The sequence below is a fragment of the Pyrus communis genome, chromosome 15 (assembly GCF_963583255.1).
Source record: "Pyrus communis chromosome 15, drPyrComm1.1, whole genome shotgun sequence".
NCBI lineage: Eukaryota > Viridiplantae > Streptophyta > Magnoliopsida > Rosales > Rosaceae > Pyrus > Pyrus communis.
The window spans coordinates 7,502,381-7,519,598 of NC_084817.1; the positions used below are offsets into that span (position 1 = coordinate 7,502,381).

The following is a 17,218-nucleotide window of genomic DNA, read 5'->3' on the forward strand; positions in this document are numbered from 1 at the left end:
TGCTTACCATATCGGAAAGCTCTGTGAAAAGCTCAAGTTCTTCTCTTATGAGACTTCGGTCATATTATTACAAAGCTATTGTTGCTGGTAGATCGGGAAGCAAAGATTCTACTGATAGTTCTGTTTCATGTCCTGATCAAGCCAATCCATGGGATACCGAATATGGTGATATGACCAGATTTAGTAAAAAACAACAACAAATAACTATGGTGCTTTCCCTGTGGCTCATTTGCTTTTAGAGGAGGCTGCTAGTAGAGGTCTCTTGCATCAGAGACCTATGGATGTTGATGTTTATTTGAATTGCCATCAGTGGAAATTGCAAATCCTTATGGCAACTCCAGGGATTGGTGAATGCCTTGATTCCTGTAAATCCTTACTCGCTATGCTTCTGACAAAGACACACAAGAAAGTTCAAGAAAGCAGTGCTGGAATTTATTGGTTGCCGAGGAAGTGAAGGCTATTTCTCAACGTGTTTCCCAAGTGAAGAACTGGATTGATCAATCTGGGGATTCTGTAAGTCAATCGATATTCATGTATAAATAGCTTTCATGCTCGATCATGCTTACCTCAAACTGTAAAACTCGGTACATTTTTTCCAATCAAACAAAGAATTAGGTTTTCACAAGTCAATAACTGTATGGATCAGTCCACAGATTTTGTAATTTCATGTTTTGTGCAGTACGTAATTATATCATATGCTTGCAGGACACTATTCGGATGAGCAGCACAGGTGATATGCAATGCTTGCTCTTGTCAGTAGTGTACAACATTGTAAGCATATTCCTCTCTAAGAAGTCCTCTGGTCCGGTAAATTGATCAAATTGGCTAAATTGAAAACACATGGACTAAATTGACTCAATGACTAAAACACAGGGACCATTTTAACATTTCAGCTTAATTGTGATTATTAAATAAGGCTTGTTAACAGCCTACGTATTGTTGAATACAACCCACATACTTAATACACCCCACATTTAGCTTTTCAATCAAAGTTTATCTTAATGCACCCCACATTTGTTTTTTCAATCAAAGTTTATCTTAATACACCCCACATACTTGGAACAAATGATATTGTCTATACTAAACGGGGTGAAAAAAGTGGAAGACTAGGTTAAGCCTCATAATGAGCTAACAACAATATAATTCAAATTCCCTTTTGACGATAATTAAACTTAAAATTTCTCATTTATAAATCAAGAAAAATAACTAAACTAGACCGTACCACCGGGGCTAGTATTTTTGTGCCTACAGTACTCATCTTCATAGGATGAATCACATCTAATTTTTGGACCATATTTAACCCAATCATTGTGAAAATTTTGGACAATTAATTAAATAGCAAGGAAACAAAATATAATAAACATATATATGAGGAAGGGAACTTTAACGAAAAATTCTCAGTACTATTCACTTTAACAAAAAATCATATTTGAACTCAAAATTTTCAAACGATTTTCATTAGGTTTCCTTATGAAAAATTCAACATCAAAGGCAAAGCGAGCATTGCCATAATTAATAAAAATATTCAACTGTCCCATCAAGTCCCAAATAAACAAACTTTACATAGGAAAAGTCCAAACAAAATTTTAAACAAAGTCCTGAAAATAGTATTTTTCCGGGGCTCGCCTTGATCATCCGTATGGTTCATTTGAAAGGCAATGTGGCCGTGTGGAGGTTGTCCAAGATGTGCTCTGGACATAGGAAACATAATGCCAAGGATTTTCGAGTGATTCTGAAGGAGGATGTCAAGATGGCCAAGGGGTTGTCGAACTCCACATGCATCCGGATAATGCTTCTGAATTCTCCAAGATAGATCCTTTGGAGAAACCCAAGATGCACATTTTCGACTCCGTGTGCAAGCTTACCGTGTTTGTGAAGCTTTCCCACATCCTTCTGGCTCTTCTTGCTCTGAGGGAGGCACTCAAGATGTTGACTCCGTATGAGGTCTTGGATTACATGTTGAAGAAAGGGGGAGATAAGTGGGATCCGAGCAGGGGCTACACACAATAGGAATGCTCCAGGGGATGAGATGACAAATGGCTGGTGCAAGGAGATAAGGACATAGTGCGTGGAGAGGCAAATGGAGAGAAACCAGAGGAATTGGATGGAGAAAGCAAATCCAAGAAGGAAAAGGAGTTGGCAGGGGAGAGCAAATCCAACGAGGAAGACGAATCGGCAGGATAGAGCAAGGTATCTTCGGGCGGAGATGAATGAACGGGTAATACTAATTTTTTTTGTTTAGTATTACCCGCTCATTCGTCTCCGCCAGAAGATACCTTGCTCTCTCATGCCGATTCCTTTTGCTTATTGGATTTGCTCTCCTTCTGATTCCTTTTCCTTCTTGGATTTGCTCTCTCCGACCGATTCCTCTGGTTTCTGTCCCTTTGCCTCTCCACACACTATGGTCCTTATATCCTTGCACCAACCATTTGTCATCTCATCCCTAGAGCGGTTCTGTTGTTTGTAGCCTTTGCTCGGGTCCCACTTCTCTCCCTCTTTCTTCAACATGCAATCCAGGGCCTTATATGGAGTCAACGTCTTGAGCGTCTCTATCAGAGCAGGAAGAGCCATAAGGATGTGGGAGAGCTCCGCAAACACGGTGAGGTTGCAGACGGCGTCGAAAATGCACATCTTGGGTTTCTCCAAAGGATCTATCTTGGAGAATTCAGAAGCATTATCCGGATGCATGTGGAGTTCGACAACCCCTTGGCCATCTTGACATCCTCCTTCAGAATCACTCGAAAATCCTTGGCATTATGTTTCCTATGTCCGGAGCACATCTTGGACAACCTCCACGCGGCCACATTGCCTTTCAAATGAACCATACGGATGATCAAGGCGAGCCCCGGAAAAATACTATTTTCAGGACTTTGTTTAAAATTTTGTTTGGACTTTTCCTATTTGAAGTTTGTTTATTTGGGACTTGACGGGACAGTTGAATATTTTTATTAATTATGGCAATGCTGGCTTTGCCTTTGATGTTGAATTTTTCATAAGGAAACCTAATGAAAATCGTTTGAAAATTTTGAGTTCAAATATGGTTTTTTGTTAAAGTGAATAGTACCGAGAATTTTTCGTTAAAGTTCCCTTCCTCATATATATGTTTATTATATTTTGTTTCCTTGCTATTTAATTAATTGTCCAAATTTTTCACAATGATTGGGTTAAATATGGTCCAAAAATTAGATGTGATTCATCCTATGAAGATGAGTACTGTAGGCACAAATATACTAGGCCCGGTGATTACCAGACAAAGGAACAGTGTGCTGATGTTTTTCAGTACATACTCCCCTATGCAAAGGCTTCTTCTGTGAGCTCCTCCCCTCTCTCTCCCTTGTTTTTTCAAATTCCATGTGTTTGCATGTATTGCATGTGCCTATGTATGCTCACCATTGCAATTTATCACAAGGGTTCTAATGACAAGGCGTTGTAGCCTTCTTTCCACATACAGATTCTAATGACATGGCGTTGTAGCATTCTTTCTTTACTTGATGATTGAGTAATGAATGATAAGACTTTATCGCTAGCATTCTCAAATGCTTAGGCTATGTGTATGATTCGTGTAGTAAAAATGTATCAGCCTATGCTCATCATCTTTTGCAGAATGCTCCTCACCTTTTGTTTTCCTTCATGCCATTGAACCAATTCATAAGCCTCCTATATTTGCTATGGAGCTTTGCCTATTCATACATCGTTATATACCCACAATTTGAAATTTTGTGCAGTTAAAGGATAGAAGTGATCAATACCATTGAACATGGGAGGAAGGAAGTGTATCGAATTGCCAAAAGAAACTGAACATTATATGGATGCATATGCCTCAAATGCATGTTTGTTGTTTATCATTCTGATTTGTGAATTCTGCAGAAACCAAAAGATTTTTGTCTCGAAAAGTTTCATTTTGTAATGATCCTATTTACAGGAAGTAGACTTGTTGCTAAATGATGGCAGGATGGAGAAAGAACGCTACTTTACCTCAAAGAGTTGAGACAAGTCGAAGGAGGAGTAGATGGCGTCTATTAATGAGTTTGAATCTGGCAAAGACATCAGTTCAGGAGGTTAGACCCCATTCCTTCCTATATATTATTGTATTGGTGGGGAGTGGGGTGTTGTCTTTTCTCTTTCTGCTCATGTTGGCCATACAGGTCCTTTGGGATTTTCCAGATTTTTTTTTTTTCCATTAGCATGCCATAAAGGCAAACAAGAAAAAAAGCTAGTTGTTTTTTTGCTTTGATTTTGGATATTAGAATACCCTCGGGATGTGATTGATCAATGTGATGATTTTTTCTCATTTTGTGGCTCAGTCTTGAGATACACCAGCTATTGGCATTGGTGTACCATGATATCCATCAGAGTGGTACCATTTTATGATCAGCGAACTGTTGTATCTGTGAAGGATGCAGCATGGACGATGTTTTGTGGGAAATCAACGAGACACTTTAAAAAGAGCTTTTGCTCACAAGTATGCCCTCTTTTCTACCTAGTTTCATTTTTCCAGACAATAACCAGCCACCTCATGTGCCATAATCAAATGGTAATCTGTCTCTGCTTTCTTCTGTATCAGGCAAGATTGGTCAAATGCTTACTATATCGGAAAGCTCTGTGAAAAGCTCAAGTTCTTCTCTTATGAGTCATCGGTCATATTATTACAAAGCTATTGTTGCTGGTAGATCGGGAAGCAAAGATTCTACTGATAGTTCTGTTTCATGTCCAATCCATGGGATACCGAACATGGTGATATGTCCAGATTTAGTAAAAAACAACAAATAACTATGGTGCTTTCCCTGTGGCTCATTTTCTTTTAGAGGAGGCTGCTAGTAGAGGTCTCTTGCATCAGAGACCTATGGATGTTGATGTTTATTTGAATTGCCATCAGCGGAAATTGCAAATCCTTATGGCAGCTCCAGGGCAATTGAATGCATTGATTCCTGTAAATCCTTACTCGCTATGCTTCTGACATAGACACACAAGAAAGTTCAAGCCAGCAGTGCTGGAATTTATTGGTTGCCGAGGAAGTGAAGGCTATTTCTCAACATGTTTCCCAAGTGAAGAACTGGATTGATCAATCTGGGGATTCTGTTAGTCAATCGATATTCATGTATAAATAGCTTTGATGATGAATCATGCTTACCTCAAACTGTAAAACTCGGTACATTTTTTCCAATCAAACAAAGAATTAGGTTTTCACAAGTCAATAACTTTATGGATCAGTCTACAGATTTTGTAATTTCATGTTTTGTGCAGTACATGCGGTTACTTTACTAAAATACTTACTGCCATGTTATTTATTTAATTATATGAATGCTTTGTTGACTGACGTTAATAGTTGCAGCATTTAGACTCATATTTAGATTGACTTGGACATTTATGCATGCCTTCATTTGGTGGTTACATTCTGTTTATATACTAGTGTTGGTTATGAGGATAACTAGCGAAGTTTTGGTCTTCGATATTTGAAGCCTGCTAGGTTTTATACAGACTATTATATCCTTTGTTTGTCATTTATGCACGAACTGATATGAATATTCGTGGACAACCACCATATACATTTGCTATACATAAAAGCTTTCCTAAAACGAGGCATTTCGTTTTCTGTTAATTGGTTTGCATATGAGATATCTTTTCAAAGGCCATGTTTGATGTTTACTCTTCTGTTAGAAAATAAATGATATGATACAAAATCTGCATTATCTGGTTAATTAGAGATGACCACAATGTTGTATTGGGTTTGAATTTGATGTTAATTTGGTATTGGGAATCATGCCCAGTTCGTGCATAAAGTTCCTTCTGCAGAAATGAATGACCTCTATTGCTCAATCTTGAGAATTCCTGGAAAATATGTGAGACGTCTTCACTCATTAAGGAATTCAAAAACCACCAACGGTTCATGATGAATTTTCTTGTGCATTCTTATACCAGTTGGTGAAAAAGTTGTTTATACTGTAAACAATGGGTGTTTTTTTTTTTTTTTTTGGTAATATTTACTTTTTGTGATTTGGCACTAAGAATGATTAATGATCGGTTTTTCTTGAGGAAACCTAATAATCAGAAAGAGGCAAAATGTAATCCATCTGGACTTTGGGACTGAAGAACATGATGATATGGTTTCTGTCTATCACTATATGGTGTCGAGGTTGTTAAAAGGTTGCACCATTTGTCATCGTTTGAATGAGAAGGCACTATAGAACGTGGTGCCATAAATCATAGAGATGTAGCTTTGTAGTGCCAAGAATGATTATGGCCTACTACTTCTTTCAAGACAAGTTATGTCATGAAAACTACAAACCGAGTATTGCCATAAGTCAAGAGTATTTGTTATTTGAGAAACCCAAAATTCTTTTGAGATGAATTAATTAACATTGTTTTGGAAAGATGATAATTGGGATTGTGGTGGGCCGAGGCAAAAAAAAGGAGATAACATTCTTGTGTGGGGGTTTGAGACCCGTGACAATTTTGAAAGCTTATAAGCTAAAGGATGAAGGCCAACAAGTGATTTTCCAAAAACGGCTTGTAAGGCATTAAGGCCCTAATTATATGAAGATACAGTCTTCATTGCATCCTACTTCTTAAAGTACGAAAAATGATAAATTGAGTGTTACCATTAAAAGCAACCACAATTATGAAAGAATTGTGGGGGTTGGTTAAAAGTAGTTTACTAATTGAATGACATTTAAGATGTCATCTCTTGTAATGAGTAATTGTTCAAGGTATGGCAAGCTTAGAGATCTTCTTACAAATACCTTAAATGTGAGGGAGTTTACCCAAGTGCTTATTGTTAGCAAATTACTTAGTAATGAAGTCATAATATAAATTTTGAGGACTTGACATTTCAAACAATGTCAAACAACTACTCTCGTATGAAATATAATTTCATAATATGGAAGTGCACACCATAAGAGTAGTCAACCTTAGTGATACCAATTATTAAAGGTTTGACTAGAGAGTAAGTTGATCATCGAGGGGAATGAGGCTAAAGCCAACACAACTAATGAATCAGCCGAGCGGAAACCTAACTGAGTTGATTGGAGATTCCATGGTCTAAGTTCAATAGGCAAACTGGTTGGGCATGATTCAAAGAAGTTAACACACTATATGCCTCATTCCTATGGTGGAAGAAATGTGTTGTCTGCAGAAGTTTTAGGATTTATATTTGTACTTAATGACAGTGATATCTTATAAATAAGAGGAATAAAGCAGACTATTCTTAATCAGTGGTCACCTATGTGAGAGTAGAAGTGGATCGCTTCTAACTCTAAATCTCTCATGAATCCGGGATTTGTTCAGGACCAAAATGAACACAACCGTATGAACCGGAATATATTAGGATTAGTGATGTGTGTTGTTTATTGTCTCGGTTTACTACTGCAGTGAACAGTTCAAGATTCTATATTCACTGTGTCACCAAGTAAATCTGATAAGTATTCACTAGGGTAGGTTCAAGTCCAAAAGACACCTCTCTCGATGCATCTCTTGTCCGCCTGTACTCTCAAATTGTTCCTAATTTTTCATTCATGTGGAGGATTGTTGGAAATTATATATATTATATATTATAGTATATAATTTTAATAATTGAATGAAAAATATTGTTAACCAATTTCTTAGAAAGGTTATGTTGTTTAGTTGTATTCCCTTGATAAGTGATGTATACTTATAGATGAAAAGTTACATCTCTTTGATAAGTAGAAATTGGATTCTATATAAACTCATGAAACCATTGGTATTAAATATAGAAAATTAGAGTTAATTTTTATTCTTGAGAAATAGGGTTTTCCCACTTTGTTTCTCTCATGTTTTGTGAGTTAAATTCCGAGTTGTGATTTGAGAGTACGAAATATATAAAGTTCGCCAGAGTTCGAAGATTGAAGTGCTTTGACTTTAGATTATAGATTGTTGAATCCTGGGAGATGGACGCCTACCGAACTACAAGCACAAGAATAGTGGCGAAATTCTATCTTTAGGACATTGCATTTATGCAAGAATTCTATCTTTAGGACATTGCATTTATGCAAGCCTCAATCTCCAAGTTTGTCAGTTATTCTAATTTTTTCTTTAGTTGTTTATATTAATCTCATATATAATTGATATTGTGAATTTCTTTATGATTATTATCATTGGAATTCTTGTGTTATTTTCATATTTTCTAATATTGCTCCAATAGTAAATACTGATCAAATCAAAAGAAGTTGGTTCATTGAAGCTTCCATCGCATTCTGCAAGATTCAGCACCTCAACGCCATGATAAATATTAAAACTCAAGTGAGTCTTGTCAACTCAAGTTGGTCATACAACGAACTCTCTCACGAATATTTTTTTGTTACGTTCTCTTTAACTTTTTCTAATCCGATCGATGACATGCATAGGATTTGAACTTGATAGAGAAATGATGAACTTAATTAAAGTGTTTATGTGGTTTTTTATCTGATTAACTCGGAGTAATTGTTCTTGATTTGAATCAGATGCTTGATTTACTTTTACTGTATTACTGTTTAGATTAGAGTGTAAATCTAAACGCTCAGAACACATTGTTTAGATTTTGAAACCACGTACTGCTACTTTATAGGTGCAGATGTTTGATTTTGTTTAACTCTGTGATATTTCTATTGACGTGATGGGTCTACTATGTCAGGGGGTTCGGGTGGAATTACTATCAAGAAGACCAGCCAGGCCCTGTTAATCGGTGTATATGATGAGCCTGTGACTCCTGGGCAGTGCAACAAAGTCGTTCAGAGGCTGGGCGATTACCTTACCGAGCAGGGTCTCTAATTGCTTCGGTGAGAGTTGATTATCTCCCCATTCCCCTCCTGTGATTTGCTGTTTTTGGAGACTTGGCTTGCATCAGCCGGAATTCACGTTGAATTCCTTCTTTTGTTGGACCGTTACTATTTAGTTTCGACTCATGCTCTGGATATGGATTGTCGTTGTGAATGATAGTCTTTTAATTTTACAATTATTATCCCCAAAGTTTATTTTCTTCCTTCTTATACTTGAAAACATATGTAATTGGTGTCGTTATCTCCCGAATGCCTACATGAAACGGGTGTTTGTACTATGTAGTTTGGTTTACCAGACCATGAGTTGGGCGAGCTTGTCTAAAGATATTCACCACTTTCGAGTTTTGAGTGGTGAATTTTATCATGAGTAATGCTAAGGACACTAAATTATAGACAAAATTTGCACATTTGCCAAATTTGGGTGAGCTTGTCCGGAATTAACCGAGCCATTTGTCAAATTCACTTTGAATTTTATCATTGTTACAAAGGAAATACTTTAAAGTTGAAAATTCCCAGATGCCTTATTCACTACTTTTGAAGTTGTCTAACTTTGATATTTTGCCATTCAGTATTACGGTTTGGTGGTATTCCTCTTCGTTTGGGAGTAAGAGGTATTTGGTTCAAATTTCGTGGATAGCGAATTTGATACCAAATTAGGTTACCCATTTTATTTGATTTAGCCGAACTTTTCCTTTCAAATCATCTCACACAAATTCCAAGTTAATGGGTCTTTTGACCTATTAATTATCCAAACCCAAATGGTATCAAGCCTACAACTCCCAACTCCAAATTCTTCAATATTATAATGGTACGAAAACCATGAAGGTTCTTCAATGCGTCAATCACCCACTCGATCAAAGTTCTTGAATTCGAAATCGTACAAAGGGCCCAAATCCTTTCAAATTAATCCGTCATTCACATATCAAGCCAAAAATGACACAAGCCGCGTCAAGTCTCAAATGGCACGAAGCCGCGTCAAGTCTCAAACGGCACGAAACCGTGTTAAGTCTCAAATGGCATAGAGTTGTCCCAAATTTCTCAAGTAACACAAAATCATTCTAAAATGGCAAAAAGCCAATCCAAAATCCAAATGGTACAAAACCCATCAAAATCAAATCACGCTAGAACTATGCCGGTTTGATTCCGTCAAGGATACATAAGTAATCTAGAAATTCAATCTAGACGCAACCGCACAAATCCAATCCAAAAGTACCAAATTTTAGTGAGGTCATTAACTTGCTAGAAGCCACAAAAATTCAAACCATTAACGAACTAGGTCTTTTGATTTCATCAAGGATACGTAGGCAGTCTAGGACTACGTCGTTTGATATCGAGATAATTTTTCGAGAGTTGTCGATGCAGGTTTCGGGTTTTGCCAGATGGTAGCAGTGGCGCTGGACGAGGACACGCACTCGAGTGGCCTAACCTCCCACTACGGTAGGAGAAAATTCTCAACCATTCATACTTGAATCGAATCACATAGGAGCCCCTAGCTGGGCATGGTACCGAACATGTAATTAAGGGCCGTAATGCGTCAAAATCCACCCTTAATCTCAGGAAACCTCGAAATCCAACCTCTGCTGGATCTTCAACTTCAAGAACTGCCCCAATTTTTGCCCCGAGAGTCGGTTCGGTAAGCAGAGATTAAATTTGACGACAAATAAATGTTTACATCGATCTTCCGCAAGAAGATTGAATAAAAACTCGTGGAAAAGCATACCACATCTATGACTACCTCCAATTCGAAACCACAAAGTAATTAAGCCACTCCGTTGCATCGACAAAAGCATATGGAATTAGGAGTGCATTGCATGTCACGTTGGAATTATGAAGAGATTACAAACCATGTATGAAAAAGCAATGAAAACAACAAATAAGATATAAGAAAGGGTTTCACAATATCCAGAGCTTTGAGCAAGCCATTGTTGAGGATGTTCATTTTTGAATCGGACCACTGCAAGTCGAGCCTTTCTTTAACGCACCAATGTCCACCTTAACACCACAATAACGTTCCAAGAGAAGGCGGCAAGACAAACCGACGGGACTGTCACACCCATCAAATAGGATTGTCTAGCATAAAAACAATAAAAATAAATAAACATGAAGAGGTTTTCATTCAAAATATTGGCTTGATTTCTCTATTTAATCGCAATATCACGCAGAAGTTGATTTTATTCAAGGAACTGACGTAACAAGTGCTCTAGTTATATCATTCGGTTTCCGATTCCAGAAAACTGATGGAGATCATGTAAAAGCTATAAGCCACGTGCAAGACGAAACTTGTATATGGTAATAGAAGAAGAAGAAGAAGAAGAAGACTGAGACAAGTATATATAAATACTTCAATCGCAGACATAAGCAATTTTTTGCAGCTACAAATCTCAAATCCCTCACAAGGCAAGGATCCGGAAGGAGTCCCGTATTTATCATACTCGGAATATAAATTACTCTGAAACGCATGCTCCTTCAACTTCTGAAGGACGAACAACCCTAACAGGGCCGCCGTTCGAATATCTCACCACCACCTCATCAGGGGCACTAGGACCTAACAGAATTAATTTAGATATTACCATTACATAATAGTTTTGTAATTACACAGAGAGAACTGATGATAGACCACGAAATGAAATGATACCGGCAATTAATTAGGAGATAAACCTAATTAACGTGCCGGGGAAGTGCGGATCATGAAGATTAATAATATCAAAGTGTTGAAGCCCCACCCAGCAGCATGCAACGGAATTGAAAACAACTAAATTCGTATGTACTCTTTAAACTTGTGCCAGAGGAACGGGAACGGAAGCGGGAGGATCTGAATCCTGCAGATTAAACATGAAATTATTTTATCAGGTTAGGTTAGGGTTTTGGGAAAACCACCAAAATTAGGCAAATGAATAATTAACTACCAAGCCAAACCAAACCGTAGTTTTATATACGGATCCCAAAAAAGAAGGGAAAACCAAGGCGGCTATTAAAGGAAGATCGACCAAAACCTTGCGAGCCACAGATAAGATGGAGAAATCAGCTGGGATCAACAACATAAACATAAACAGATCGAATTTCTATGTTTTCTCACCTCCGGAGCGGGAACCAGAACGGCCGCCGCCGCCGCCACGAGCCATTTTGCTCACTGACGAGGACACAACCCAAAACAACCCAACCGTCGGAGGGCCTTTGCCGGCTCTAGGGTTTTAGCTTTTCGTATCTTATTTCACTTTCAGTCTCCTCAGGGTGGAGAAATTGTTATGACATGTGATTCTCAATTTTTTTATTTTTTATTTTAACCTGTGATTCTGAATTGTGAGGCTTAAATATTAAAATGATCTCGGTGTTATAGTCATATAGTCAACTTAGTTCCCGTATTTTTGAATTGACTAATTTAATCCTCGTATTTGTCTATGTTAGCTAATTATGAACATTTCATTCCATCTCTTTTAAAAAATTTATAAGAAAAATTATACTAGATATAATTATCCTTTCTCTTTACAGAAAGATAAAAATCAATAAGAAATAACACATATAAGAGATAAAACTTCTAATCTGAAAAATGATTAAGGTTGTGACGTAGAAAAAAGAGAGGGTAGTGTTAGGGAGTTGGAAGGAGAATAATTTTTCTTTTAATTTTAATTTTATTTTATTTTTAAATATTTTAAATAGAATAAATAATTTAATAAATAAGTTTATAATAATTTATAAAATTTTTTAAAATTAGATGAAAATATTCTTAATTGGCTAAAGGAGATAAATACAATAATCAAATTGGCCAAATTGAAAACATATGGACTAAATTGACTCGATGACTCAAATACAAGGACCATTTTAACATTTCAACTTAATTGTGATTATTAAATAAGGCTTGTTAACATCCCACGTATTGTTGAATACAACCCACATACTTAATACACTCCACATTTGACTTTTCAATTAAAATTTATCTTAATGCACCCCATATTTGTTTTTTCAATCAAAGTTTATCTTAATGCATCCCATATACTTGGAACAAACAATATTGTCTATACTAAACGGGTGGAAAAATAGGAGACTAAGTTAAACCTCATAATGAGCTAACAATGAGCCAACAATACGGTAAGATGTCCAGATTTATTAGAAAAAAAACATCAAATAACCATGGTGCTTTCCCTGTGGCTCATTTGCTTTTAGAGGAGGCTGCTAGTAGAGGTATTTTGTCTCAGGATGCATTTGTTAAGTTCTTGGGGTTGGAAGGGATTACAAGGAATTGGGGGAAGGATATGAGCACCAAATGTTGCCTCTTTCTTGCTGAACTTTATTATAATCTTGGGTCATTGTCTTCCGATGTTTCCAGGCTATCTGAATTCATGTCTAGGCATCTTATCATCTTTGTAAAATTATTGAATCAGTAGCCGTGGAAGATGAAAGTATTTTTGGGCTTAAGAGAGTCTTTGGCACTGATGGAATATCCGTGAACACCTCTGTTTGCCAGGATGTCTCATTAGATGGTTCTCCTTTAACAAGTAACAGTTCCTTCTGGGTTTGATTTTTCTGGTTAAGTGGACGGTATCTAGTTTGGATGGCAACAAGGAAAAAGCCCACCAAGAATTCTATATTTCCTTGTCTCTTTTGGAAAAGAAGGAAAATACGAATGATTCCCAATGCGTGATCCGCCTTCCATATTGCAAGGTTGTTAAAGAGTTAAATCATTTACAGAATTCTCCATGAAATTAACATTTTAAAGGATGATTTCTTAATGCACGGAGAAGACTTAATGTTCCCCCTGATGCATTACCCTTGCGCATAGCGGATAAAGGCGGAGAGGAAATTACTTCTGTTGAACCATCAGCACTCAACATTTTAATCAAGGCATGCGAGAACACAAGGCCTATGAGTGTTGATGTTTATTTGAATTGCCATCAGCGGAAATTGCAAATCCTTATGGCAGCTGCAGAGATTGATGAATGCTGAAATCGGGATCAAACACTTACTATGCTTCTTTCTGACAAAGACACACAAGAAAGTTCAAGCAAGCAGTGCTGGAATTTATTTGTTGCCGAGGAAGTGAAGGCTACTTCTCAATGTGTTTCACGAGTGAAGAACTGGATTGATCAATCTGGGGATTCTGCAAGTCAATCGATATTCATGTATAAATAGCTTTGATACTCGATCATGCTTACCTCAAACTGTAAAACTCCGAACATTTTTTCCAATCAAACAAAGAATTAGGTTTTCACAAGTCAATAACTTTATTGATCAGTCTAGAGATTTTGTAATTTCATGTTTTGTGCAGTATGTAATTATATCATATGCTTGCAGGACACTATTCGGATGAGCAGCACAGGTGACATGCAATGCTTGCTCTTGTCAGTAGTTTACAACATTGCAAGCATATTCGTCTCTAAGAAGTCCTCTGGTCTGGTAAATACTGATCAAATTGAAAGGAGTTGGTTCATTGAAGCTTCCATCGCATTCTGCAAGATTCAGCACCTCAACACCATGATAAATGTTAAAACTCAAGTGAGTCTTGTCAACTCAAGTTGGTCATACAACGAATTCTCTCACGAATATTTTTTTTTTTTTTGTTACGTCCTCCTTAACTTTTTCTAAATTTTCAGACTTTGCCTCGTAGGTGGACTTAATTGTGACAATGCATGATTTACTCGCTGAGTATGGGCTTTGCTGTGCCGGGCAGGGTGGTGAAGTGGAGGAAGGAAATTTTCTGAAGTTCGCAATTAAGCATCTGTTGGCCTTGGATATGAAGTTTAAATCTAACGTTAACTCATCAAACCAGGAAACAACTCAATCCAGTGAGCAGCTTTGCCTAAATTGTCCTACCAAAATGTCTCTAAATGAATCAAAATCAGATACTGATTTGGAAATGGTGCACACTGGAATAGATTAGACCAGTGCTGCAGGAAAGGGTGCTTCTGCAGGAAAGGATTCTTCAATGCGTCAATCACCCACTCGATCAAGTTCTTGAATTCGAAATCGTACCAAGGGCCCAAATCCTTTCAAATTAACCCGTCATTCACATATCAAGCCAAAAATGACACAAGCCGCGTCAAGTCTCAAATGGCACGAAGCCACGTCTAGTCTCAAACGGCACGAAACCGTGTTAAGTCTCAAACGGCATAGAGTTGTCCCAAATTTCTCAAGTAACACCAAATCATTCTAAAATGGCAAAAAGCCAATCCAAAATCCAAATGGTACAAAACCCATCAAAATCAAATCACACTAGAATTACACCGGTTTGATTCCATCAAGGATACATAAGTAATCTAGAAATTCAATCTCGACGCAACCGCACAAATCCAAAAGTACCAAATTTTAGTGACGTCATTCACTTGCTAGAAGCCCCAAAAATTCAAACCATTAACAAACTAGGTCTTTTGATTTCATAAAGAATACGTAGGCAGTCTAGTACTATGTCGTTTGATATCGAGATAATTTTTCGAGAGTTGTCGATGCAATTTTCGGGTTTCGCCGGATGGTAGCAGTGGTGCTGAACGAGGACACGCACTAGAGTGGCCTATCCTCCCACAACGGTAGCAGAAAATTCTCAACCCTTCATACTTGAATCGAATTACATAGGAGCCCCTAGCTGGGCATGGTACAGAACAACATGTAATTAGGGCCGTAATGCGTCAAAATCCACCCTTAATCTCAGGAAACCTGGAAATCCAACCTCTGCTGGATCTTCAACTTGAAGAACTCTCGGTTCGGTAAGCAGAGATTAAATTTGACGACAAATAAATGTTTACATCGATCTTCCGCAAGAAGATTGAATTAAAACTCGTGGAAAAACATACCACATCTATGACTACCTCCAATTCGATACCACAAAGTAATTAAGCCACTCCGTTGCATCGACAAAAGCATATGGAATTAGGAGTGCATTGCATGTCACGTTGGAATTATGAAGAGATTACAAACCATGTATGAAAAAGCAATGAAAACAACAAATAAGACATAAGAAAGGGTTTCACAATATCCAGAGCTTTGAGCATGCCATTGTTGAGGATGTTCATTTTTAAACCGGACCACTGCAAGTCGAGCCTTTCTTTAACGCACCAATGTCCACCTCAACACCACAATAAAGTTCCAAGAGAAGGCGGCAAGACAAACCGACGGGACTGTTACACCCATCAAATAGGGTTGTCTAGCATAAAAACAATAAAAATAAATAAACATGAAGAGGTTTTCATTCAAAATATTGGCTTGATTTCTCTATTTAATCGCAATATCACGCAGAAGTTGATTTTATTCATAGGAACTGACGTAACAAGTGCTCTAGTTATATCATTCGGTTTCCGATTCCAGAAAACTGATGGAGATCATGTAAAATCTATAAGCCACGTGCAAGACGAAACTTGTATATGGTACTAGAAGAAGAAGAAGAAGTAGAAGTAGAAGACTGAGACAAGTATAAATACCTCAATCGCAGACATAAGCAATTTTTTGCAGCTACAAATCTCAAATCCCTCACAAGGCAAGGATCCGGAAGGAGTCCCGTATTTATCATACTCGGAATATAAATTACTCTGAAACGCAGCTCCTTCAACTTCTGAAGGACGAACAACCCTAACAGGGCCGCCGTTCGAATATCTCACCACCACCTCATCAAGGGCACTCGGACCTAACAGAATTAATTTAGATATTATCATTACATGATAGTTTTGTAATTACACAGAGAGAACTGATGATAGACCACGAAATGAAATGATACCGGCAATTAATTAGGAGATAAACCTAATTAACGTGACGGGGAAGTGCGGATCATGAAGATTAATAATATCAAAGTGTTGAAGCCCCACCCACCCAGCAGCATGCAACGGAATTGAAAACAACTAAATTCGTACGTACTCTTTAAACTTGTGCCAGAGGAACGGGAACGGAAGCGGGAGGATCTGAATCCTGCAGATTAAACATGAAATTATTTTATCAGGTTAGGTTAGGGTTTTGGGAAAACCCCAAAAATTATGCAAATGAATAATTAACTACCAAGCCAAACCAAACCGTAGTTTTATATACGGATCCCAAAAAAGAAGGGAAAACCAAGGCGGCTATTAAAGGAAGATCGACCAAAACCTTGCGAGCCACAGATAAGATGGAGAAATCAGCTGGGATCAACAACATAAACATAAACAGATCGAATTTCTGTGTTTTCTCACCTCCGGAGCGGGAACCAGAACGGCCGCCGCCGCCGCCACGAGCCATTTTGCTCACTGACGAGGACACAACCCAAAACAACCCAACCGTCGGAGGGCAACTTAATTGTGATTATTAAATAAGGCTTGTTAACATCCCACGTATTGTTGAATACAACCCACATATTTAATACACCTCACATTTGACTTTTCAATCAAAGTTCATCTTAATTCACCCCACATTTGTTTTTTCAATCAAAGTTTATCTTAATGCATCCCATATACTTGGAACAAACAATATTGTCTATACTAAACGGGTGGAAAAGT

At 37.6% G+C, this 17,218-nt stretch overlaps 1 protein-coding gene and 2 long non-coding RNA genes across 3 annotated transcripts; 1 reads left to right on the plus strand and 2 right to left on the minus strand.

Moving 5' to 3' along the window:
- LOC137716808 (uncharacterized) lies at positions 1-4,038 on the plus strand. Its single transcript, XR_011065746.1, has 3 exons — positions 1-513; positions 706-771; positions 3,923-4,038. It is a non-coding gene; the product is annotated as an uncharacterized lncRNA (long non-coding RNA).
- A 6,971-nt stretch (positions 4,039-11,009) lies between these two features.
- On the minus strand, positions 11,010-11,988 carry LOC137716708 (uncharacterized). The gene is made up of 3 exons (XR_011065729.1): positions 11,848-11,988; positions 11,540-11,590; positions 11,010-11,316 (listed from the first exon to the last, which is right to left on the minus strand). It is a non-coding gene; the product is annotated as an uncharacterized lncRNA (long non-coding RNA).
- Positions 11,989-15,609: 3,621 nt separating this feature from the next.
- On the minus strand, positions 15,610-17,006 carry LOC137718656 (uncharacterized). Its single transcript, XM_068458207.1, has 4 exons — positions 16,916-17,006; positions 16,608-16,658; positions 16,178-16,380; positions 15,610-15,903 (listed from the first exon to the last, which is right to left on the minus strand). The coding sequence occupies exons 1-4, from the start codon at positions 16,959-16,961 to the stop codon at positions 15,775-15,777; spliced, it is 429 nt and encodes a 142-aa protein (XP_068314308.1). The 5' UTR covers positions 16,962-17,006; the 3' UTR covers positions 15,610-15,774.
- Between the last annotated feature and the right edge of the window lie 212 nt (positions 17,007-17,218).